This window comes from Pungitius pungitius, chromosome 6, assembly GCF_949316345.1.
Source record: "Pungitius pungitius chromosome 6, fPunPun2.1, whole genome shotgun sequence".
Lineage (NCBI taxonomy): Eukaryota > Metazoa > Chordata > Actinopteri > Perciformes > Gasterosteidae > Pungitius > Pungitius pungitius.
The window spans coordinates 20,329,053-20,354,308 of NC_084905.1; the positions used below are offsets into that span (position 1 = coordinate 20,329,053).

The 25,256-nt window shown below is 46.8% G+C and overlaps 1 protein-coding gene across 1 annotated transcript in view; it reads left to right on the top strand.

Moving 5' to 3' along the window:
- Window positions 1–25,256, top strand: part of LOC119196058 (pleckstrin homology domain-containing family A member 7-like) — a 61,055-nt gene that overhangs the window by 17,061 nt on the left and 18,738 nt on the right. Inside the window, exons 4-6 of the mRNA XM_062563002.1 lie at window positions 15,943–16,026; window positions 24,241–24,355; window positions 24,452–24,474. Coding sequence (XP_062418986.1) covers window positions 15,943–16,026; window positions 24,241–24,355; window positions 24,452–24,474 — 222 coding nt within the window. The remainder of the gene's footprint in view (window positions 1–15,942; window positions 16,027–24,240; window positions 24,356–24,451; window positions 24,475–25,256) is intronic.

Genomic DNA, 25,256 nt, shown 5'->3' on the forward strand with positions numbered 1-25,256 from the left:
GCGGAAGGAAAACGGCGGCGGCGGCGGCAGCAGCACTGGTGAACTGTCATCGCGTGGAACGAGAGAAGCACCATGTGGAATCAGTCTGGATACTGCAATCACATACCTCACCATGGATATCCCTTCTACCATGCGCCCTGCAGGTACGCCACCACAACCCCCGCGTGCACCCCGCCTCCGGCTCGCCCCGCGGGTTGCATTGCCGAGTTGGTTGCATTGCCGAGTTAGTTGCATTGCCGAGTTAGTTGCTTCGCCGAGTTAGTTGCATTGCTGAGTTAGTTGCTTTGCTGAGTTAGTTGCATTGCTGAGTTAGTTGCTTTGCTGAGTTAGTTGCTTCGCTGAGTTAGTTGCTTCGCTGAGTTAGTTGCATTGCTGAGTTGGTGGCTTCACTGAGTTGGTTGCTTCGCCGAGTTAGTTGCATTGCTGAGTTAGTTGCTTTGCTGAGTTAGTTGCTTCGCTGAGTTAGTTGCATTGCTGAGTTGGTTGCTTCACTGAGTTGGTTGCTTCACTGAGTTAGTTGCATTGCTGAGTTAGTTGCTTTGCCGAGTTAGTTGCTTTGCCGAGTTAGTTGCATCTCCGAGTTAGTTGCTTCACTAAGTTAGTTGCATTGCTGAGTTAGTTGCATTGCTGAGTTAGTTGCTACTGCTCGAGTCCTTACGCTCGTATTGTATTCTGCAGTGGGGGAAAATTCTGCATTTTCAGTTTTGGTTTTGATCCATTTAACCTGTGGGGTCCCTCAGGGGTCAATGCATGCGTTTTATATACATTTTTTCTTCTTTTTTCTTCAGACGTTTTTTTCTTTCCCAGCTGTTGGTCCATAGAGTCGGATTGAATGCATCCTTGTACATTGAAAAGTAAGCCACGGTGTTTGGTGTTTTTGTCGTTTTCCAAAGCGCTGATTGTGACCAAACTGGTTTGTCATGATTGTTTGTCTACCGGTGGCTTTAACAGGAATAGGAAACTGGTTTTGCAAGTCAGTGAACAAACATTTCTACTGGTCGGTATAACAATAGTGGAAGACATTAAGTCTTTGATCATATTACCGCAAAAATGTATTCAAACCAAGTGACTGGCTCGTTTTCTGATTGCATAATATTTTGCTGGTCCTCTTCCATTAAGTCTGTACTGCCCACACCTCGCAGCAGTGATGACATCATCGCATTTATCACAAGGTTTCAGATGACCCACTCTCAAATGAGCCCCATCCATCTTCATTCCCTGAGGGGAAAAGAGACCTGTGCCTCTTTTTCTGTCTCATACTGTAATATCCTCCAACCTGCCGGCAGCTCAACCACTCACTTTAAAAGAGTGAACAGCATGAGGAATGTAAAAGCTTAGTTGTACATTGTATCTTTCCCAGGTGGCGACCTACCTTTTCTGGAAAAGGTGCCTTAAAGTTGCATTCTTTCAAATGGACAGCAGGGGGCGACTCTTCTGGTCGCAAAAAGAAGGCTGATTGTATAGAAGTGTATGTGAAAAAGACTCTGCTTCTCATTTATTACCGTTTTATGATTAAAACATCTAGTTTCAACTCTTCTTCAATACAGCAGGATGTTATTTTTGTAGAATATGGTCCCACCGTAGTGGCCCAGTGGATGCTGTTCACGCCTTGTATGCACGCTATCATCCATCAACGTTGGGCACTTAATGCAAATGTTCTAGTGTTGGTGCAGCAAGCTGGAGCAGGAAGGGTGGTCTCCACCCGGGGGTGGGGGCACGGAGGGATTTGGATGATGATGAGTGAGTCATGCCTCAGACCAGTGGGCAGGTCAACGACCTGTCGGATCTGTCAGCTCGTGGCAAAAAGAGAGCGAGAGAGGGGGAGGAGAGGGGGGGGGGAGGAGAGAGCAGGAATCCAGGAAACAGCCCTGAGCTCCAAAACAAACCAACCGTTGCTATTCACTCCCACTCCAGTCTCTCATGGTGAAGTGCTCTGACTCACTGATCATGAATATTCCACCTCTCGTCCAGTCACCTCATGTACTCTGGTCGACTCGGGCGCCAACGTGCCGTTTTTGTTGGTGCTTGTGGTGGTTCAGCAGATCAGCGATACTCCCGTCTCCTCGCCTCCATTCCCAATCCTCTCCTTGGAATCACAGTCCTGTGTTCACCTGCACGTGCTTCCCCGACGGGAAGGTTTGCCGCCAAGTCAAATATTGAAGTTAACAGCGGCGTCCGACTGACCGTAAAGGGGGGAAACGGCGCTTTAGTTGACGGTTCGAGGTGCAAAAAGCTTTTTGAAGTGATGCGGCATTCGATATTGCATTTGTCACTCCAGTGAAATAATAAAGTGTTCCAGGCATTTTATTTCCTGAGCGCATGGCGTTCGGGGGGGGGAAGAGATAACGCAGTCCGCTCTGTGAACTCGATGAAAGTTCAGCGGCCGCGCGGTTAATGATTCCCTCACCTGTCAACAGGCGTGCCACAGACGCCGCCAGACTCCGCCCCCGCCCCCACCCCCCCCCCCCCCCCTTCCTCATTCCCTCATTCCTTCGCTTAATCCAAAGCCCTTGCATTTGGATTGACTAAGGGGCTCATCTGCTGTTTGAGGAAGCCCTCAGCCAGACTCCGTTGTTTGGTCCGCTAATCCAGCGTAAGCCAGCGGTGACCCGGGGTCAGCGAGGTGAGCGATCTCCTCACCTCCTTGATTGTGTGTGTGCGTTTGTGTGTGTGTGTCATGTAATGTGAGCGGGCGTGTATCTGCCGTTTGACCCGTCGATTAAAAAGGTGTTGCTCCGGCGAAGGGCAGGAAATCATCATTTCAGAAGAGCAGATTCATAAATATACGCCGGCTAACTTTATTTAAGCAGCTTCGTACATGTCAACATGTTCCAGAGCGTGTTCACGGGGGAGAAGGAACACGAGAGAGTGACGTGACAAAGGTCGTGACGCGGACCAGAGGTGTGTACCTGTGTGTACTTAGCCTGCTAGTGAGAGTTTTACTTTCTCTATACGGCTGTGTGTGTGTGTGTGTGCGCGCGTGCGTTGCTGTCGGCCTTAAAGCAGCGCAGCGATGTAAATAGATTTGGGCAGGTGGCCGAGCAGGGGGTGAATGGAGCAGATTGTCTGAAAGCCTTTGCCTCATCCCTAAACACACACACACACACACACACACACACAGTGCCGCGTATAGACGTACACACACATTCTACACATGCGAAGGCGTTTCGTGATGCATCTTCCAAACACTCGAGAGCAGCGCGTGGGTGACGTGTTCTCGCTGGCCAACCCCCGTCGTACTGCCCCCCCACTTGGGAGGTTTGTGTTTTTGTCGGTGAGTACGGTATATGTAGCATTCAAACTTAATCCACACTTGAATAAAGAGAAAAATGTTTTTAAAATGTCTAATATTAGCATATGAATGCAAGTGGCTTTCATTGCAATACAGTAGGATTTATTTTTGTATTATTCTTGCGTTGCGGGCATGAAAAGTATCATTGTTTATTTTAATGAGGAAACAACTGGTGACATGGCATTAAACAGTGAGACTGGGGCTTTAAACCACAGTTTATTTTGGGGACAAAGAAACAGGAAATCACTCCGCATGCAGCTTCCTGATGCAAAACTAATCCCAGATGCTGAAATGAACCACCAATGTGTTCTACCCCCCCCCCCCCCCCCGGTACACTGCACACATTAAAAAATGAGAATCTGAGCACGAGCTCCTGATCCGGCGCCTCCTCCTCCTGGGACCCTCCGGTGGAAGCTGTCATTCAGCTCTCCCCCCCTCCCGCCCCCCCCTCCCCCCCCGGGGCTGCCGGTTGGACGCGTTTGACACTTTGACAGCCGAGAGAGCGAGAGAGAGGTCTTCTGTGGACGCACAAAGGCATGGTTAACCGTTGCTATCGGACGATTGATCATAGCTTTGCGTAAGTTAAGAGTTTCAATAATGAAGAAAATAGAATGTCGATAGTTTAGCGGCGTCTCCCGTAGACGTGAATGCTGTTTGTTGAGCCGTCAGAAGATAAAACTTCTGTCTTACTCTGAGAGGACGGGGGAACAAATGCAGAATACACATTTTAAGAACAAAAGACATTGCTGACATTTTTGTAATGTCAAATTCCTCGATGGGACACTGTGTCCAAATGTCAACCTCCTTATAATTCAAGACCGTGTCCTCGTCTCAACCGTCTCAGCAGGAAAACAAGCAAAGTCATAGTTTTCATTTCAATTGTGTGGGGGTGGCGGTGTGTGTGTGTGTGTCAATATTTTCCCCAATGAAGTGTTATTGAACATCCATCAAATATTACATAGAATATCAAAGTGATGTTCCTGGTCCTCCGCTTCATCTCCTGATGCTGATCTCCGTATTTAAGCAGAAAAAAGTTATTTACAAGGTTTAAAATGTGTGTACTGTGTTTTGGCTTAGATCACTTAAGACTGTAACTGCACACAACAACATTCATGAAGCCCTTTGTGTTTTACTCAGATTTAAAGGTTTATGAAATGTTGTTATTGAACTTTCATAACTTTTCAGCTTAAATGTCACCCACACTGATTGTGTGTATTTTGTTGGTGCATTACAATTTATCTGTTGTCCGTATTTATCGGGCTGAACATTTTCCCTGTCTGAAGGCCATTAGCCTCCAGCTTCCTTCCTGTTTATCAACGTCGTAATAATATAAAATGGTAATTCTTCAAATTGAAAAGATAATGTGTTTTTGCACTTAGTGTTTGAATGTTGTTTTTTTTCAGTAATCTCATTAGAGAGTGAATGCAGATGGAGTCTCTGCGTTCTCTCAGCAGAGCTTTTTTTTATCAGGAATGGAGGCGGAGCTGGATGTGGAGGACTTTCTGGTATCGGCCTGCTCGCCGTTCTCCGTGCGTCTGCCACTGAAAACCCTCCAGCTCGCCGCTCTCTCTCGGGTCTCGCGTTCCGCCCCGGCTGGCCGGGGCCTGTGTGGGCAGCGCGGCTCTAATCCTCCCCATGATCTGAGGTCGGCTTTGCTGTGCACTAGAAGCATCCGCTGTCCACATGTATGAAGAGCCTGCCGTGGTGGGAAACCTCCCCCTGGTTCCCATCAGAACATCAGGCTCGGGTGATAAAATGACTTGGTTCGGGTCGGACGTGAAGAGGCCTGAGCGTTTCTTTGAGTCGCTGTTTTCACGGGAATTCGTGTAAAGGATTTACTTTTCCTTCTGAGTAAAATATCCGGCTTTGAGCTCAATTTAGCTGCAACATTTTGGTCAACAAAGGTCATTGTTTTGGAGAAATTTGAATGTAAACTGCAAGTTTAAAGTAATTAACTTGTCCTATCAAATCCCATTTGGTATGAGTTTTTGAGGGCGTGTCCATCATATGTTTTATGTGTTTATTTATAGAGTCGTGTCAAATGGGAAATGAGTGGAGTTAGTCCGACTCATTTGAAAATAAGCCTGGCTTACTTTTGAGCTGCAGGTTCCATGACGCCACAGTCTTTCTCATTGGCATCTGCAACCAGACACCCCAGTGGTGTTTCACATTTCTACAGCTCCTCAAGCAAACTTCTCGTAAAACATTGTAGCTTTTTAGCTTTTAGCTACATTTTGCAGAACATCCCAGTTCCAACGGAACACAACAAAAGACACACATGTAGAAGAAAATATGCAAAAGGGAGACAACTGGACACAATTGTGTGCGTGTCTGACTGCCTGCTTGAATATGTTTGCATTCATTTGGCCGTGACAGGAGGGGGATTGAAGGGAAGAGAAAGGAGAGCATCTTGGAGCTCTGACCGTTCGCTCTCGTTCCTCCGCTCTGTGCATCCGGTAAAGCTCGTTAAAGCGGCGCGTCCTCTCTCATCCCACTTTGCTTTTCCTGCAGTGTTCTTTTTGTTCGTTTTTTTTCCCGCCGGCTTTTATTCGACTCCCGTTAATGCTCAAACACACATTCCTGCACACGATCACAACCACACAACTTCCTTCCCCTCTCGGAGACGGGGGCCCGTCAGGACCCTGTGAAGTGTTTTGAATGTGAATGCAGTAATGTATCCTTGTCTTGCATTAGCATGCCGGGCTGCCAGTCTCAATACGAGACCCCGGCTGGCCGGCTGACAGCTGCTCTCCGCGCACACACACACACACACACATGCACACTTACAGAAGAGGTGTTGCTTGCAGTAAACACTCCAACATCCTTCTTTCAACAACAACAACAACAACAACAACAACATGAAATCCCAACACTTTTTGGCAATATTTTGCAATGGACAATAGTTGGGGGGGGGGGGGGGGGTTATTATTTAAAGCCATCTTTAGGTTGCCATAGCAACAAAATGTCCCAAGGCAGTCCCTTGAGGGCTGTGGCGGAGGTTTGTGCCTCTGCTTTGTGGCGTCACCAGTAGCAACAGAGGCGAACGCCACTCCGTCTGCTGTCCTCTGATTGGTCGTGATGGACATCTCTATTACATCACCGTCCCTCCCCAATGGAGATGGAGCGGCTCATCAGGGCTGGAGAATTCCAATCCCGCTACTTGATGGGGCTGCAATGAAGTGTCAAAGCTACTTTACATCCCGCGTGTCTGTCCCCCCGGGGGTTAGAGTGTGTGTGTGTGAGACGCAGGGTCATTAACGGGAACAGCCGAACCCCCCCCCCACCCCCCCCCCCCCGATAAGATGACGGTAATAACGATGAACTGAATGGATGGCAGTAGTTTGTCCCAAATATCATCTTAAAAAACAGGCAAACTGTGCTTTTTGCAAAAGCAGGATTTTGAGGGGAAATAGAAATGTGCTCGTTTGAGAAAGAGAAAATCAGTGGGGAGAAAAGCCCAAAGAAGAAGGAGTTGATGGGGACATAAGTATCTGATAGAGAGGAGGCAGGAGGCAGATGACAGAACAAAGGTCACAGAGCTGGAGTGGTGGCCGGGCAGGTTGTGTGCAGCTGAGTCCGCTCTATAAATAGTCTATAAATAAATGTGCTTTGATATTCCTGGAATCAATGAAAATGCAATCAAGAAATTCAGTTAATGTGGTTTTAGAGAGTTTCAAGCAGAGAGCCACAGAGCCGTCGGAATCAATGTAACTTCAAAAAGAAGAAAGAAAGAAACATAACGATTGAATGAATAAATGAACAAAATAACAACAAAAGAAGGAAAAAAAGGTGAATTTATATTTGGTTCTTTCTTGTATGACCAAAGAGAATGTTCACAAGATACAGTTGCAATATCCAAGCTATGCAAATGTTTAAAGTCTTCCCACATCGACCTTCATGTCATTGTTATTTGACAGTTGATAGGAAACATGGAGAGAGAACAGAGAGACCGTTGCAGTTAGGTAGTAAACATTCTGATATTCCAGGATGAATACGACTGAATACAAAGTTTTATCTGATCTTCAACCGCATATCTGGGGTCAGGTAGTGGGGGCAACAGTTCCAAAGGGGGACCCCAAACTTCCCTTTCCCTAAAAAAAAGGTTTATTTAAAAATTGTCATGGTAAAATGAAAAAAAATATTAGGTCAAAAAAATGTAAAAGAAATTTGGTAAAAAAATATCAAGAAAATAACAGTCAAAAGATTTTAGATCAATTATTTGGTCAGCATATGTCATGGAAACCCTAAATATTAGAGTAAAAATCATCAAAAAATATTAGGTCAAAAAAATGTAAAAGAAATTTGGTAAAAAAATATCAAGAAAATAACAGTCAAAAGATTTTAGATCAATTATTTGGTCAGCATATGTCATGGAAACCCTAAATATTAGAGTAAAAATCATCAAAAAGTATTTGGTCAAAAAATGTCATGGGATAAAAAGTAAAAAGATTTTAGTATGAAAAAAGTAAAAAAAATATGAGGCCAAAAAAATGAGGGAAAAAATTGTTAAATGAAAAAAAGTCATGAAAAAGTAAAAAAAAAAGTTGGTTGAAAAATATTGAAGAAAAAAGTAAAAAAAAATATAGGAGGGAAAAAAGTAAAATGTTAGGTCCGAAAAATGTAAAAGAAATTTGGTAAATATCAAGAAAATAATAGTCAATTCTATTTGCTAAAAATAATTCTGGGGAAAAAAAAGTCAGAATATATTAGGTAAAAAAAATATTTTGTAGTTAGCATCATGAAAAATATTTTTGACAAATGTCAAAACATATTTTGTCAAAAAATATCCTTGAATAAAGTTAAACATGAAGTTAAAAAATGTCATGGAGGTAAAAGTAAAAGAATATTTAGTCAAATAATAAAAAATAAAAAAAGTTCTACAAATGTATGGAAGATATACCGTATGTATCTATTGTGTAGGTGGTTTGGGCATCTGATACCTCATGAGCACCTTCCTAGAGAGGTTTTCCAGGCACGGTGACCTGGGATAAGGCCCCCCGGGGGACACCCAGGACCAGGTGGATGGATCCCCCCAGTCACACCTGGTTAACGTGGTTAAGCTTCCATATTTGTAAAAACCCAGAATATTGTCAGTACTATAAACGCATACTTCTCTATCCCTGTTTCAGTTCTCTGTTTGTCCCATTATAAATATTTGAACACTATCATAGTCAAAGTTGAAGGCACTATGTTGTCAACAAACTCACTCACTGGGATGATCTGTTTCAGGGATTTAATCCTTTTATCAGATCTGTCCTCTGAGCCGCTTCGCTGGTGTTTCTGCCGCAACATCTTTTTGTTGTCGTGGGCATATTTGCTCCTCGCTCTGTTTACTCTGGGCAATCGTGTTTGTATGAACGGAGGAATTGTTTCATGTTCACACGCTGTCGGGAAAGACAGGAAAACACAGGGGGGGGGGGTGGGGGGAAGTAGATTTTGTACAGCTGCTACCTCTTGCTCTCCGTCGGGGGGATGGAGGGGATCGAGGGCTCCGGTTCTATCCTCACCGGTTCTGTTCCAGAACTGATGAAAGTCACATGACGCTGCTCTCCAGTGCTCTCAGCTGCTCGAATGTGGTTGCTGTTGAATCAGTTGACAAATCCATCATAAGAAGCGCACGAAGCGCTACCAAGATATTCAGCTTCCATTTAAGAATATTTTTATAAATCAAACTTGGTTTCAGAATTACAAAAAGACTGCTCCGTTACAACTTATTAGAATTTCTCCAATCAGCTCCACCGACACTCTACCTCTTTCACAATGTTCATTGTCAGGCTGCATCGTCACTACGAAGCTGGCCTCTGGTGCTGCTTCATGGGGGGGGGTCGACTGCAACGAAGCCGAGCATCACAGAGGAGCAGCCAGTCGATGGGGCGGCGTGTTACTATGCCGATGACGCTGACTTTGCACTTTACGTCCTACTTTCTTGTCCTCTCAGTACTCACAACAAACTTCATTTTCCTCCACAAACTGAAGGCCTTTATTGTCTGCAAAATGTTTGAATCAGAAGCAATTCATTTTGAATGAATCCATTCAAACCGTTATGAGCATTAGTCCCCCGGCTACTGCTTATGCTAGTTAATGTATTTTTATTATCTCTGCGATAAGACATTTAACAGGGGCTACTGCTCCTCAGTGGCTATAATTAGAATCAGCCAGGCGCTGGAGTGGAGGGGGGGGGGCGTCACAGCTGATTGAATGTGGACAAGTGTCGAACAAGCAGGGATCAGATTTCTGTAGAGCTATCGGCAAATTCGCCCGCATGTGGTCTGGATAATTGGAGCCGGGTTTTTTTTTATTCTCGCTCGCTAAGGTAGAGTGATTGTTGAAGGGTACGTGACGTGACTGCGATGCCACCACACTGGCTACGTGGTTACACAAACGCGTAGCGTGTCACACTCGTCGTAATTGTCACCCTGCTGGGATTCGTTAGGCTTTAGAAACCGTCAAAGTCGGCTATGCGTCGCTCTACGTAGCGCAGTACGTGCTAAATGCTAACACATCTGACAAACGTGACAATGTGACAATGTTTACCGATGTTTGCCATTAGCATGCTCGACATTTGCTAATTAAACAGCTGAGGCTGAGCCAAATGGGAATGCCATTAGTTGTGCAGGTGGAGCATGAACAAACAAACAAAAGTCACCGTAACGACGTCGCTGATTCACAAAAGTTGTCACGATTTGTCCCGGGGGGGGGGGTCCTGTGAGAGCCCCCCCCCCCCCCCCCCCCTTCATGTAGCGCCAGTCATGGCTCCTGCTGGGCTTCTCCTGCAGCAGAACTGTGACATATTTACCTTTTTGTTTTTGTGGGTGTCAACCAGGAGAATGATGTTCAGTGTTTGTGAGGTGTTCATTTTGTGAGGCTTTGGCTGATGTAGTGATAAAGGGGAGGAACCATTATCCATCACGCGTGTCTCCTTTTCAAGATGAACGCCTTTGACACGATGCTCTACCACATGCAGTTGTGGGGCTCCTCTATGAAAACATTCATATCAAGGGCAAAAAAAAAGGTAGAATTAAAATGTCTTTTCACGTTCTGGTTAGTGTAAAAATGGTTTATTTTTGTCCAACACACAGGATGCTCAAGGACCGTCATGAAGTGGGAAATCTGAAAACCTTTTCTGTCGTTGTCAATAAAAAAAAGAAACGCCGCTTTCCCTTCGGTTTTCTCTTTGCTGCCGATGACCAACAAGCGGCCTTAGTTGGGTTAATTCACTTCCACGCGGTGCATCTGTCAACACGCCTCCTATAAATACTTTGCTATCTCGTAGTAGATCCTTGTATTGGCGTTGGCCCCGGGGGGGGGGGCACACGGCCTCTCTGTGTCGGCGATGCTCGTGTCCTCGGTTATTACTGGCACCGGGTTGTCCTCGGCCTGCCAGCTGAGCGCCAGCCGGCTCATTTTTTATTTTCCCTCGGCCGGGCTGAAAGCAGAGATGAGGGGTGGGGGCTGGGGGGGGGGGGGGGGGGGGGGGCGCTGCATGGCAACATAAAAGCTCTGTGATGTAATGAGCAGAAGGATCCTTCGCGCAGCGCTACCCGGAGGCGTTGAGGTCACGCGGCGGGCCGCAGTAGCAGCAGCGGCGGCGGCGCCGTACCTTTAACAGTTAACAGTGCGTGTGGGACTAATGGAGGAGCTTGAGAGGAGGCTGAGCGAGCCGTGGATGCACTTTTCCTGGTTGTGTTACAACACTGGATTCAGTTCCGTGCAGGGTTATCTATGAGGTAACCAAGGCGACGCAACCCTCCGGCCTCAATCCAAGAGCCTTCATGAATCCAATGGATGTGAAATGTGGAACCAAAGAAGAGCTGCTCATCAGCCAGTGGAGTGATCGGTGTTGCTGTGGGCACACTTCAATTCACCTGACAAAACCTGTGTGGTCTTGGGAGGGGGGGGGGCGGCAGGTGTTGTCGGGGGGGGGGGGGCGGCGGAACAATTCACCATCGTGAATGCTTTCCAGCCTCAGTCAGAGAGAGCGCGAAAGAAGCTGTTTGTGCGTTCATGGCGCTGGCTGTGTGGCTGTGTGTGTGGGCGGGCAGGTGGGGGTGGACGCTGTGAAACCCGGACAGGTGAGGTGGGGGCGGCGGCGCGGACCAACCGTGTCCCTTTCCTCACACTCAACGAGCCAAGGAAGGAATCCACTGGCAGCGGCGGCCTGCTGGGTTTTTCACCAGGGCAACATGTGTGCCTCTGTGTGTGTGTGTGTGTGTGTCTGTGTGTGTGTTGTAGCGGTTCAGATTGCGTTGCGTCCCCCCCCTCCTCGGGGCCACTTATAGGGCCGAACATTGCATGCCGGCGCTGCCCTCCCCCGACAGAGAGGAAGAGCGTGCAGATCATGCAGCACTCGCCCACGTTCACGCGCTCTGGAGAGGAACTAAAGTGATGGCGGCCGTGGCCGAGTGGACGCAGGTAAACAGGTAAATGCACACAGGACGTCCTCGGGGGCTTTTTCGGGAGGCTGCAGGGGGGGGGGGGGGGGGGCACTGATGCGCATTAGCTCCTCAGATATCACTTTATATGTTATTGTCTGTGTGTGTGTGTGTGTGCGGCACAGTGACCCACACGGTTGTTTAAAATCCTGCACAATGCACCAACGACTCCGAGTGGGACGATAAGTGGTTTATAAGTTTTTATTATTGCTCTACTGCTTTGTTTGTTGGCGCTGCACTGATGAACTACGCACGGAATCACACATTTCCCGCTGTTTTTAGGATGGAACAGATGTTTCTTTTGGCAGGGAATTGTTTTGCGGTTGCTTCCTTCCTAAATTGAACCCGCACAGCTCTTCATTTGTTTTTCTTTATTACCCACCGCGTCTGATCCGAAATTGTGATCACTGGTTTCAATCTACCAGAACCATTGTTAGCATTCACTAAAGACTAAAAAGGGTAACAGTGCACTCCGCAGCCCTGTGGCAGTTTAACATTGGGATGTAAATCTCTATTATTACGCAATACAGTAAATACTGTTGAAAGTGAAAGGCATTCTAGTTTCTCAAGTGTATTCAACTTCTGCTTCTATGCCCCGCCCACCTTTTAGCAGTTAAGCAGTGAAAGCCCCGCCATCAAACTCCTCTGGCCGTCGGTGGCGGTTGAATAATCATCGGAGCGCGCAGCGGGCGGCCAAAAATCAACCGTGATAACGTTTTAACCTACTTTTTACCACGAGGCCAAATCGGGACCACGATTTAGCAGCTGTGGCATTGTGCAACTCAATTATGGGACTTTTATTTCAATATCAGGCCAGGGACCAAAGTGCCATTTAGTTATTGGCAGAGGTGCTGTGTGTTTGTGTGCGTGTTCTGTGTGTGTGTGTGTGTGTGTGTGTGTGTGTGTGTGCGCGTTATTAAATCAGTGGCGGAAATGACTGTGTCTCTCCAATAGATTTTAAATTACAGCCTTCACAAAGTGGCCTCTCCGTCTGAAAGAGACCAAACCCGTGTGACACTGGTGGACTGGGGGGGCGGGGGGGGGAGATGTGTCATTTGGCTCTTTTTTATCGTAATTCATTTTATTTTTTTTCAATCAAGATTTGCACTCCTGGTTCTCCTGCTTGTTGGTTTTCCAAAGGTCGCACATCGCCACAGTGGTCTACGGAGAGCATTTTAAACTCTTTAATCCAGTGATGTTTGCTCACCTACAGCCTGCAAACACACACTTTAAACACAAGCACCATCGCTCACCCTCTCTCTGTGTCTAATACTGTACACACACACACATTGTCAAACATGCACAGTGTGCTCTGAATGCCAATGACCTTGCTGTGTTTTCTCATACTGCACCGGCAGCGCTCCTCCCCCCCCACCCCCTCTCTCGCTGCACTTCAAACACATTTCATGTGGAAAAGGCCTTAAAATAGACGTGACCTTTGACTGACAGAACACCTCCTCGCCGAATCGTTTCCAAAACACGGCGTCTAGCTCCACATCTGTTCGAAGGCGGGACGAGCACCTGCGATTTTACCGGAGAGGGGAGTTTTCAAGGGGGAGGGGGGCGGAGGCTTATCTGTGACGGTGACTCGCCGCTGGGCCCGGGACCAGTAACGATTAATTTGTCTAAATCTTCTCTACATCCAATGAATGAAAGACAAATAAAGACTTTGACACACACACACACACACAGTCTGAGTGACTTCCCAATAGTTTTTTGTGTGTAAAATGTCACACAACAGCAAACACGTCCGTCGTAATTCCCCAAAGCCCAAGGCGCCGACGTGACAATATTCCGTTCATGGCGATATGAACCCTCTCACCAAGTGTGCCGGTTATTTACGTCCAGTCGGCACAACCGCCCGCCTCGAGTCACGTGACGCAGCAGGTGCGGCGTGCCGGATCCCGCGCGGCATGCGGGGGGGGGGGGGGGGGGCGCCACGTCGGGGGTTGTCACGGGAACGGGGACCGTTTGTTGACTCACTGGTCTTCAAGGTCTTGGGACTGCCTTAAAGAAATTAAGGTCTCTGGTGCTGGAGAGCAGAGTCTTGAAATGGCTTCTTCTAAAGTGTCGCCGCGTCTTCTTTTTAAGATTCAGTCTCATGTCACGAAACCCCAAATTAACGTCTGAGGCTGGGAGCTGGTTTGAAAGGGAGAGAAGGTCTTAATGCGCCTCAAGCTGACGCAGATGGGGGGGAAAGGGGAGGAGTGGGAAAGTGTGGCTGGCGGAGGAAATGACAGTGAAAAGGACACCCAACAGGTCGCCGTGCCCCCAGGGGACGGCGACCTGTTAACGAACCGGTGAGCGGGCCGACGCGTCGCCTTGGGGGAGTTTCCTAAAGTTGACAAACGTCCGCTTTGACTGGAGAACGAGCAGATCGGTTAATCGGCGGTCAACTGACAATTTAAAGAGAAAAAAAAAAAACCACGTTATTGGCCGTAACTCAACAGCTCCTTTGTTTATTATGACGGGATCGAATGAAGAAGATGATTTAAAATGGCTCAAAGTGGTACATCAACACATTGGTCTGCAGACCATCATTTGCCTCTTAGGTGTTTTGATGGGAGCCGCCGTGTGACCCGTCATGTTGTCCTCTGCTTGTGAACCAAAGCAGCTCCTCTCATCTGCTGAAGTTACTCTTGGTTTCGGTTCTTTGATCCATCTCGGGTCGAGTGACTGTGACCAACAACTGGAGGTTCCGACCAAATGACAAATGAAAAAAGGGGTATTTAGCACCTCCATCTCCAGTGAAGCCGCGCTGCTCTTTGGCTGAGAGGACTGGAAGTGTCCTCAGCTGTTATAAATACCTCTTTTACAAGTCAATGGTCTGCCAAGGAGGCCGACTTAATGGGCTCAGCGTTTAATTTCATAAGCTGTGTTTGAATTCTGCATGCGTCTATTAGTACTCACACGTGAGCGTGAATGAGAGACGGACTTATGGCCGTCATCGCGGCTTAATTACCACGATGGATTGACCTGGCGTTTGATTTGTTGTCTCGGGGTTGAGTTTGTATTATTCATCAGGATGAAGGTGTTTGCGGAGGCTTTGCTTCAGGTCGTGGATCGCCGCCGTCCTCTGCAGCGCTGAGCTTTTAAAGGAGTCACATTAACGCACTAAAGCAGTAATCTAATGTTCCTCTGTATTTCCTTTTCATGTAATCCATTTAAACTACACACCAATGACCCCCTGCAACACACAAACATGTATCTCAAATACTGGAGCTACATGCACACAGTTGTGTTGTTTTGAGATGAGATGATGTTGAGGCCACCAAAAGGTTCTGCCGTTTTAATAAAAATGATTGACCTCAAGCGGGCGGTTACGACTTCGTGCAGATGTGTGACCATAATGCAACGCGTGTGACATCGCCGGCCTGGAGCCGTTTGTTATTGGCTGCTGAATCTGTCGCATCTGTCTGCAAGAAGAAGCAAAGGTAAAAAGAGAATCTGATGCAATACTTTAACAACAACAACAACAACAACCCCAGGCTGTTGATCATAATGAAAAATGTCCATCACAGGTTGGTTTCAGCAGCATTATAGTCCCAATCTGCCCTCACGTTGTTGGGCAAACACAAACCTGCCCTTTACCCTTTAAAGCTCTGGGTCTCATTTTTGATTCGGCGCCATCACATTCTGAAGCCGCAGGTTTCCCTCCCCGACCCCTTCATTGACCTCAAAGATGTAAAAGCTTCCCCGTAAACATCACGACACCACTGCAGTCACACACACACACACACACACACACACACACACACACACACACACACACACACACACACACACACACACGCGTGACCCTCCGTGCTGTTTACCCTGCCGGAGGCTTTAACACTCACAATGACTGAATGAGTCTGTAACTGAGCAGCGTTTTGTGCTGAGTCCACCACTTTGTTCAACACGGGCGGGGCGGTTCGGGTGGGGGTGGGTGGGGTGGTTGGGGTCGGGGGGGCAGCAGCCTGCCCTCACATTCCACACCGGGCTGGGCAAAGTGAGTGCGGTTCAGGGTGGAGCGGTTGGACGGAGCCTCTGAGGCCACTGCTCCCCTGGGGACCCATCGGCTCGTGCCCCGCTGTATACTTGTCTAATCTGGGCCGGGTGGTGGAGGGGGGGGGGCGAGCGAGGGGGGGGGGGGGATCCGGGGTGACACCCTCCAAGTGTTGGCAGTGCAGCGCCGCTTTTCTGATTTTGTGTCTCTCCTCCCCTCTGCCCCTCCAGTCACAACCAGAGGACCACGGCGTTCCGCCATCCGGTGAGCGGGCAGATATCTGCGGAGAACATGGACTTCATCCTGCAAGAGCAGTGAGTCACGCCCGCTCCTCGACCCCAAAATGTAGTACTGGCACCTTCGTGTTACTCTGAGAGGAAGTTTGTTTCTGTTTGACGGTGACTTTGGGGAAACTCTACACGCATCTTTTTACCGATTTTCCTAAAGGCTTTGTTGAGTCAGTCAGCTTTCAAGGTCCTTTAATGCGGAACCTTTTTCGTTCCACTGCCGTCTCTGAGGGAGAACATTAAGCCTCAGAGGCCTGCAGGCATCGTCACGTCGCCGTGGCTACAGTAGAGCCGCTTCACCGTAAAGGGACCTATGGGTTCTGTTTGGGCGCGTCGTCCGCTGTTGAGGCGACCTCAGGTCTACCTTCCAGTGTCTAGACCCAACACCTCCACGGCGATGGGGGCAAAACGTCTGGTGAAAGACAAACGCCTCCTCCAGCTTGAATGCCGAGATGGAAACCAAAGGAAAAGGAGCAGAACGCTGGCACAGCGAGCTCCCGCGTGCGCCTCGACTCGGCGTCGCGCCGCCGGCGCTGTGAGGCGCGTTGCGCGTTCCCCCCGTGTTTTTTTTGGGGGGGGGGGGGGGACCGCGTGCCACAACGAGGCGTCGCCTCCATTTCTTTCAGCTTTTTCAGAATGTGCGCCGCGGGAAGCCCTCGGGGAGGGGGGAGTCGGATTTGAATTTGCAGGATAACGTCTTGGCTCCGGCGCGCGTCTTCCCAAAAACAAAATTAAATTTGTTCCTTCACAGCTGCCACGGTGCTGTTGGACTTGTTGTCGCTGGGAATGAAAAAGTTTTTAGGTCACAGAGAATAAATTGCAATCACATGAACTTTGGATAATTCAATGAACTCAAACTCTAAAGATTTCTCGCCCTGTGGTTTAAAACTGAACCAGACTTTAGGGGAACGATGTTCACTGTGAGATCCGCCCCCCCCCCCCACAGAGGAAGTGTCGAGTGCTCGGACACAAGATGCAGCGGAGAAACTTGAGATCAAGACGGAGGTCAAGATTGAAGATGAGGAGGAGGAGGGGGGGGGGGGGGGGTTGCTTTGAATTCTGAAGGTTAGACACAGGAGGCTTTCACGTGTCTCTCAACTCTTCACGTTTTTGTTACTATTATCGGAGAGATCATTCCACCACGTTCTCCTCGGTAGTAGAAGTCCACAGTTAGTGCAGTATGGAGATGAGTTATTTCAGGCTACAATGAGTCACTAACACAATTACTTCTATTTGAACTGTATCAAACTTTGGGTAGATATATGTTATATATCTGGTTGGAGCAATAAGTCTTGATCGTTCACATTGATGAAATCACAACCAAAAAATATGAATCTTTCTCTTACCACGTCTTCGTGGTCACTATTCCTTTATGAATTAGTTCTACTTTAGATCCTTTAGCTTGTTTTTGTCTTGTTGCTTTAATTGTCTTGAATTTATAGATACTTTCCGCTCAGGAAGTGTTTGAATGAAAGTTTCTTCGTGTGAAGGTCTGCTCGATCCTTTCAGAGCCTTCAAGGACTCCTGTTGCCTACTTTCATTCGCACACAGACCTCTTGTGACAAATTGTTGAGCTCCGGAAGAACAGTTAATCAGATATTATTTTTATCCGCATTGTGTTCTCTTCTTTAGAGCTACGATACTGTTTTTTTCTTCCCTCATCCTCGTTAGTGCCAAATAGTTTTGATGTTTTATTACTATCTATGCAGCTATCTTGTAAACCCACACATTTTACTAATTCAGTGAGAGACAATTAATAAAGCTTTGGTGCTGTAGCTCCTATCACATTAAAAAGTGATGAAGCCTATTTTCATTTCTCTTACTCCTATCAATTTCCCTCCGTCCAACTTTCGCTTCTATTCTCTGTCCTACTTGTTCTTCATTATCTGTCACACAGCAGCTCTTCTCTCCCAGCCTGGTTTCACCTTTTTTTATTTCTGCCCTTATCTCATATTCTGTCTCTCTGTGTGTGTGTGTGTGTGTGTGTGTGTGTGTGTGTGTGTGTGTGTGTGGTTATGTAAGTAGAAGGTGAATAGGTATTTCGAAGGACAGGTACAGGAAGTGCACTCAGAAGCTGTGATATTGTATCGATCCACTGAAAGAAAAGAAAAAGGAAAAATGTGCCACAAACTGCAGTTCCCGGAGCGACACGTGCGCGTATTTGTCCGTGTACGTGCGCGCACACGTGTCGCTTGCACCAGCGGACGGACTAGTTTTACATTAATTTTAATATAGTTTTGTGAGAGAACCTTCAGATCTTTTTCAATGGAATGGTTGTGTTTGGTTCACATATGAGGAGTTATGTAAGCTTGTTTTTAAGAGTTCGGACTACTTGGTAATGTGTTCAAATGTGTGCATGAATGTAAGAGAGTGTTTGTTCAGCAGATGAAACTAAACCGAGTGTCTCATTACCAAGCGGGTCATTTGAGGCTCAATAAACTTCTTGCTTGCACAGATATTCAAAATGACTTTTGAAGATACCTGTGCATCTGAGGCAGGAGCAAACAAACACTTCCCTCCGGGGCTCAGTTACATGGAAGAAGCATTTCCCCAGCCATCTCACAACATCTTTACAGGTGGGGGGGTGCGGGGGGGGTGTCTAACCCCACTGCAGGTCTTATCTGTGTCGCGCACAGACAGAAAAAGTCTGCTGGTATTGATCGACTCCTCACGGCAAAAAATTCTGGACTCATCTGTGAAAGTGGGATTTGAAACAGCTCTGGGTTCAGTGTATTTTAGGCACTAATCAGATAAATAAGATGCCAGTTCCTTTAATGACGGCACGTCACTGCCATTAACCGTTCAATCCAAGACCGTGTGTTTGCTACCGCTAATGGGCTTCAGTCTGGTACTTTAAATTGCCCTCTTCATCACCCATGGGTCATAATGTCGGAACGACAATGTTAGCATTGCGGGTTCATTTGTAAATGTTAATGCAATACCTCTCATCTAATTACAACCCAGCGATCAAATCGAAGAAGATGTAATTACCATTAAATGCACGTGGAAGGCTGAGACTACCCTTCATTCCCACCTTCCGCTATCTGCGAATCCTAATTATCCAATTACCATCGCTCCTCTGCAAACAGCAACCCCCCCACCTACCCTGCAGGCCCCCGGTGCTATTTAAGGCTTTTCAGGGCCGGCATGAAGCTCTTGAGGTTTTCACTGAGGCCAAAGCTCTTTTGTAAACTTTAATGCTGGTCCAAGGATGGAATTCTTTCAACTGGGCCGCTCCTTTTGTTCCCATCCCTCGCAGCCGTGTACTTTCACCCACATCCGCACCGTCTGCTGTGGGGGGCCACGGAGCCCCGAGCCAACCTTTAGAATACCAGCGAGTCCACTGTGTGGTATAAATATCCGTCAGCGCCAGCCCTCGGGATTTATTTTTATTTTTTTGTAATTTCACGTCAATGCCGATGAAGGGATCAGCTCGCGGGCCGTGAAAGCCGAGTCGAAGCTCCATCTGAGAGGCTTATTAGCAACGGGGCGCGGCGTGTGTGTGTGTGTGTGTGTGTGTGTGTGTGTGTGTGTGTGTGTGTGTGTGTGTGTGTGTGTGTGGCGGGGCCCGCTCCCCCCCGGGGACTCAAAGGGGGCTAAAGTGTCAGGACCTTACAGCTCCTGGATTCTTTATCAGCTCTTATTTTGGCAGCAGGAGAGATGGAATAACCTCCTCGCCTGGTTCTCGGTATCTGTCTGCATCTGAAGTGTGTCGAGGTCTATTTGCGCCGCGTCCGTCCGTCTGTCTTCTTGTCATCGCCGCTTCGGTCACGGTAAACCGAGAAAGACATGAAGACATGTCACAGGCGGTGGATTTCACACTTCTGTGGTTTCCTGGACAGTTTTTGGTTGTTGCTTTACAGTTTTTAAGTCTTGAGTTTAAGGCTGGGGAGAAGCAGGCTAAATGTAGCTTGGTTAGCACGGTGCAGCAGTGAATATTTGTGATGCTAATGTGGGTGAGCGCAAAAACAGGCTCGCTGGTGGTGTACAGTCCTTAATTAACAAAAAAGGACAGTTTGTTTTAGTGAAACCGAGCACAACGGCGCGATAGCAGCGGCGCGATGATAGCAGCGGCGCGATGATAGCAGCGGCGCGATAGCAGCGGCGCGATAGCGACCTCTCAATCACAATGGCGGGATCCTTGCTTTATCTTCTATTTAAGTCTAAAAATAATGTACTAAAGGAACATCATGGTGTAGTGAAGAAGATTTAAAACTGTTCACTGAGGTTTCGGGCTATTTTCTCAATAAACTTCTATACATTCAGAGCTTTGAGTGTAAAGCCCTCGGGTTCATCCCATCAATAATCATAATAGAGCAAATCACTCACACTTTTTGCTTTACTCTTTCATTCAGTTGATTAACTTAATAGAAATCTCTAGTCATGCACAAAGCTAGGTCAAGGCCATTTTTAGAGCACAGTCATATTTCTGAAATTACATTTCATATTGTGCTTTGTCCTCCCATTTTACCGGCAGAATGTTTCCGGGGAATAAAATCAGTTTTTTATTTTTTAACTGTGCATGTCGTGCTCGAGTCAAGTAGAAGAAGAAGCTTTAACTAAAGCATGCGTGCTTTGTGAAACCTATATCTTTAAGATACACAGATCTCTCCCCCCCCCCCCCCCCCCCGCCCCTTTGTTTCTGTTAACTCTCCCGTCTCCATGTTCTCTCCTCTCGTTGTTCTCGAGGTTTTTATTCCTCGTCTCTGACCCTTCCCCTGCTCATTGATATGGGGACTGCTGGTTCAAGAGAAGTTACGTTAGCAATGTGACGAGTGAACACATGGCTCTTTGCCGGGGGGGGGGGGGGGGGGGGGGGGGGGTCAGCATTGGCAGGGCTTTAGTTGACTGTTGCCATAGCAGCAGCAGCAGCAGCAGCAGTGTGGACCTATAAAAAGGGGGGGGGGATACAATTGTCAGAGGAATGTGTGGTCTCATTCTCTCTCTCATTTTGAGTATGCAAAACAGTTCAACTGGATTCGGTTTCTATTATTTCTGATCATTTACAGCATAATGTGCACACTGAGGGATGTGGGGGAATCTTAGCCTAGCTTAGCATGGAGTCTAGAATCCCATTCTGTGTGGAGTTAAATACAAAAATAAAAAAAAACTACAAGTACTTCTTCAGCGGGCTAGTGGTAAAACTTTACCTTTAAATACAACAGTGACACGCGAATCAACACCTCATCTTTCACGCCCACATTTAAAGACCACGACTCAAAATCCGACTGAGGGCGTAAAATGTCGGGGGGCCAATGGCCTCCTCCGACTTCTCCTCACCTCCTTCAATGAAGCAGCTCTGCCCCGTTTGCATCCGGGAGAAATCGGGACGCAGGAGTTTGAGGAAAACTGTTGTTTTAAGTAGTTTCCCTTTGAAGCAACAGCAAACAGTCTATTAAGAAAGTTTTGTCTTTTTGGGGGGGGGGAGGATTGGGTTCAACAATGTGTCAGAGCTGAAATAATGATATCCACAGAGTATCTTTGATCTTCTCTCACATCATTTAAAATCTCCTGAACATTTTGGTGTGCAGAATCCAAGCGGCGTATTGAAATGTCAGCTCTGCCTGTGTGGGAAGACGTCGTGTTTGGACCCCGATATGCTGGAGCTGTGGTGGTGGGAGGGAGTTTTTAAGTTACATTTTTCCTGTTGTGCCTTCAAAATGCACTCTGACGATGACTCCTAACTGGCTGAATCCGCTCCGTGGCTTCTTTCTTCTTCTCGAGAAGGCTGGAACAAATCCATTAGTGATATTGTTCCAACGTTTTCATGATTTATTTCTTGAGGAGATGTGAGTACTCCCAGTTCTTCTTGAAACAACAGCCCGGTGCGTTTTGGGCGATTCTGTGTGGGTTTCATCACACTGCAACTTTCTTTCATTGGTCCACACTTCATCGTTGAATGATGTTCTCACAAGACAAAGATGTAACTGTTCAATTTAAATCAAAGTTGGTTTCATAACACCCGAGAAAGCAACCAAAACTTTTTATCTATTTTCATCTGTAGATTTTCATTGGATAACGCCTCATTTGTCTAACTTTTCAGAACTAATAAAAGAAGAGTTGTCTTAATTAGTTAGACTCTATAATAATAACAATAATTTCAAAAAAATAAAGCTACATTTTTTGTTCCTGGCCTAATCCAATTACAAAGTAAAAGCTCACTGTTTGTGGTCCTGTTGAACAATGGCGTACTGCGTCACAGCAGGAGGAGGAGTCATTGTGGACGTCGAGACGATGACCAATCAATCAATGTGGGCTGATCAGACACGTGCGAGGTCGTAATGGCGACACAGTAGGTCTGACACGAAGTTCGGCACTTTTTGATCCGCTCCTCCTCCTCCTTCATAATAAAAGCCCTCCCTTGAATTACACGTCATCTTTCAACCATTTCCCCCACCCCCCCTTTCCTTCACCGTTTCCTCTGAAGTAGATCCGTTCAGGTCCGTTGGAAGAGGCTCGTTGGCTCGGTTCAGAACCTCTGAAGTTCAGACCTCCTGCTTTTAGCTGCACCTCTCTGTTTGGTTGGAGAGCGGTGAACTGCTGACTTACAGTCCAGTTCCAGGTTATTAAGAGGCTCGTGTTCCTGTGGACCTTTGTCACATTAGGGTTTACTTCACAGAAAAGAGAGGTCTCACCTTTCTGAGCAACCACTAGACCTTTTTCACAGAGGCCAGATTGTGACTAAATAAGACCTTTAATGGGAATCAGGTAACAGTAGAATGTGAGTCCTTTATTAGCCGCACGTGTTTCAATACTCTTTAAATTCTTTCTGAGAAGAAATCAAAGGCTCCGTCTTCTACTTAATCTTATTTCTATTTCCATCTCAATTACCTCTGCACTTTTCCTCCCTCTTTCAACCACAAGTAAATGACTGCTATTTTTTTTTATTCGGTTCTATTTAAAATCTTTCCAGTGAAAACTTGACTTTGATGAAAAGGCATCTGATGCACATTTTTATAGTTCTCCACCCGTCAAAGAGTTTGCATGAAATTGTCTTGACGGCGAGAGCTAATGTTTCCCTCTACACACACACACACACACACACACACACACCATACCAGAGAGATTTACACTTTGCATCTGCAGTCAGCTGTTGATGTGCAGAAATAAGCAGAGTAAAACAGGGAGGACGTAAAAACAATAAACCAAGACATGTCAAATATTGGAGCCCAATATGTTGATTGCTACTAATACAGCAGACACAGATGTTTGTGTGGATTTATTGAAAGAAGATCGAGGCGCCAATAAAACATCCAGAACGAGAGACAGCCCGTCATCAGAGAGGGATGAAATAAAACCTACACATCCTGTTATCAGAGCAGCGTATTCTTCATTTAGATCGTCACCACCCTCTGCTAATAACATGTAAACAGATTAATCACACAGGCAAAGAGCACTGCGTAGCAAAGGTACACAGTAGATGGTAAAAAGTACATCATTGTTAACTGACAGGACATGCACAGGAAGTATCAGTGTCTCCGTCTCAGTAACCTTTTGAAGAAACCTCCTAATTAGCTGTGTGTTAAGGAGGCGTGAGGAAGGACTCGCATGTAACACAACCGGGGACTGGTGCTTTACGCTTTATCTCTGGATGGGAGGACATGAATACTCGTCCTTTAAGGTGTGAGAGGGACTTTCAAACACTGCAGACAGGATTCCCGGAAGATTTGCCCATCGATGGCTTGAATAATTCATTGATTTTATTTATATAGTTCCTGAAATTGTTCAGCCTGCATTCATATTTTTGTTGTATACATTCTAACTGAATCAGATAATCTCAATCTGTGTATAACTGAAGCTCTTTGACGGGTGAATGCTCATTCACTTATGAAAATACATACAGAACAATGAATCAAACAATACCGCTGAGATGTTGGAGCTGTGTGGGAATATTAAACACAAATGCTCTTTGAAGCATCATAATAACAACCAAAGACTTGAGACTGTAATCTCTTGCATTTCTCCTCTTGAAGAACACACTTACATAAGAGTCTGCGTCTGAGCCGAGGGGTTTATTTACCAGCTTCCTGTAGGGAAACGGTCATGTGAGGTAAGCCCGAGGGCACCAAAGATAACCTGTATGAACACACACACACACACACACACACACGAAGGGATCTGTCCACGGCCGCAAGTTTCTCCAGAAACTCCTCCCATCCAGAGGTTCCAAACCTCGTCCATCCGACCCTCCCGAATGTCTTATTACAAACGCCATTAAATATGCTGTGCGCTCTGCTCCAGGCCGCAGGGTGCTTCCATGATGTCCAGGCCAGTGGGCGAGCAGCTGTCCAGCACCACCACCATCAGCGAGGCCTCCACCGCCATCACCTCCTCCACTGTGGACACCACCTCCAAGGTGAGTCCGTGTGGGGGGGGAAAAAGGCTGAATGCCGAATGATTCCACGACGGGACATCCATCGCGTAGGCTGAACGATCCCTTCGCCACCTGAAGGTCCGGGATTTGAGGTTCCCGTGGTAACCGGGAGAGCGACTGACACGCCCCCTTAAGTGCTGCCATTAAGGAAACACTCCCACCTCCTAGAGACCAGTCATTTAATCGTAATTCAAAGTAATTTGGGGGTTTGTGCTGTTCTGGTGTTACTGTTTTGCACTGATCTCAAGCTTTATATTCACACAGTGAAGAGCAAAGCCGGTGGAGATCAACAGCAGGAGACTCTTTGTTCTGAGCAGCTCACATTTTTGGAAACCCACTGCGTCAGGCATCGTGCTCCGTTCCGCACCCCGGCCTTTAAATTCCTTAATGAAGTTGTTTAAAGCCAAACCAGTGGCCTGGCCGTGTTGTGCTTTCAGCTGGGCCAATCCCTGCCGACTGTGTGGACGTTTCACTTTACTCCTGAAATCCACGATGCCCAGAGTATAAAGATCAATTCTCTGACCTTGATTAGAAATTGGCATTCAACATTCAAGGTTATTATGACCTTATAACCCTTTTAAGACATTTATCAATATCTTACATTGTTATTTGATAACCATAGACTGCAACTGTGAAGCCTGAATTCTAGTTTACTGATCAACAGTTATTCTGCAAAATATCAGGTAACGTTAAAACACATTTGTCTATTGTTTTATTACTAAAAGTAAGGTGCCATGTTGTGTTCCACTCAAACGCCGCTAACGAGTGATTAGATCGACTTGAACAGATTGGGATTAGGTGTCTTGTGTAAATAACTGATTTTCTGAAGGGGGGGGGGGGGGTGTGAAAGTGCTGCTCTTGTTTAATTACCTCAGCCTCGCCT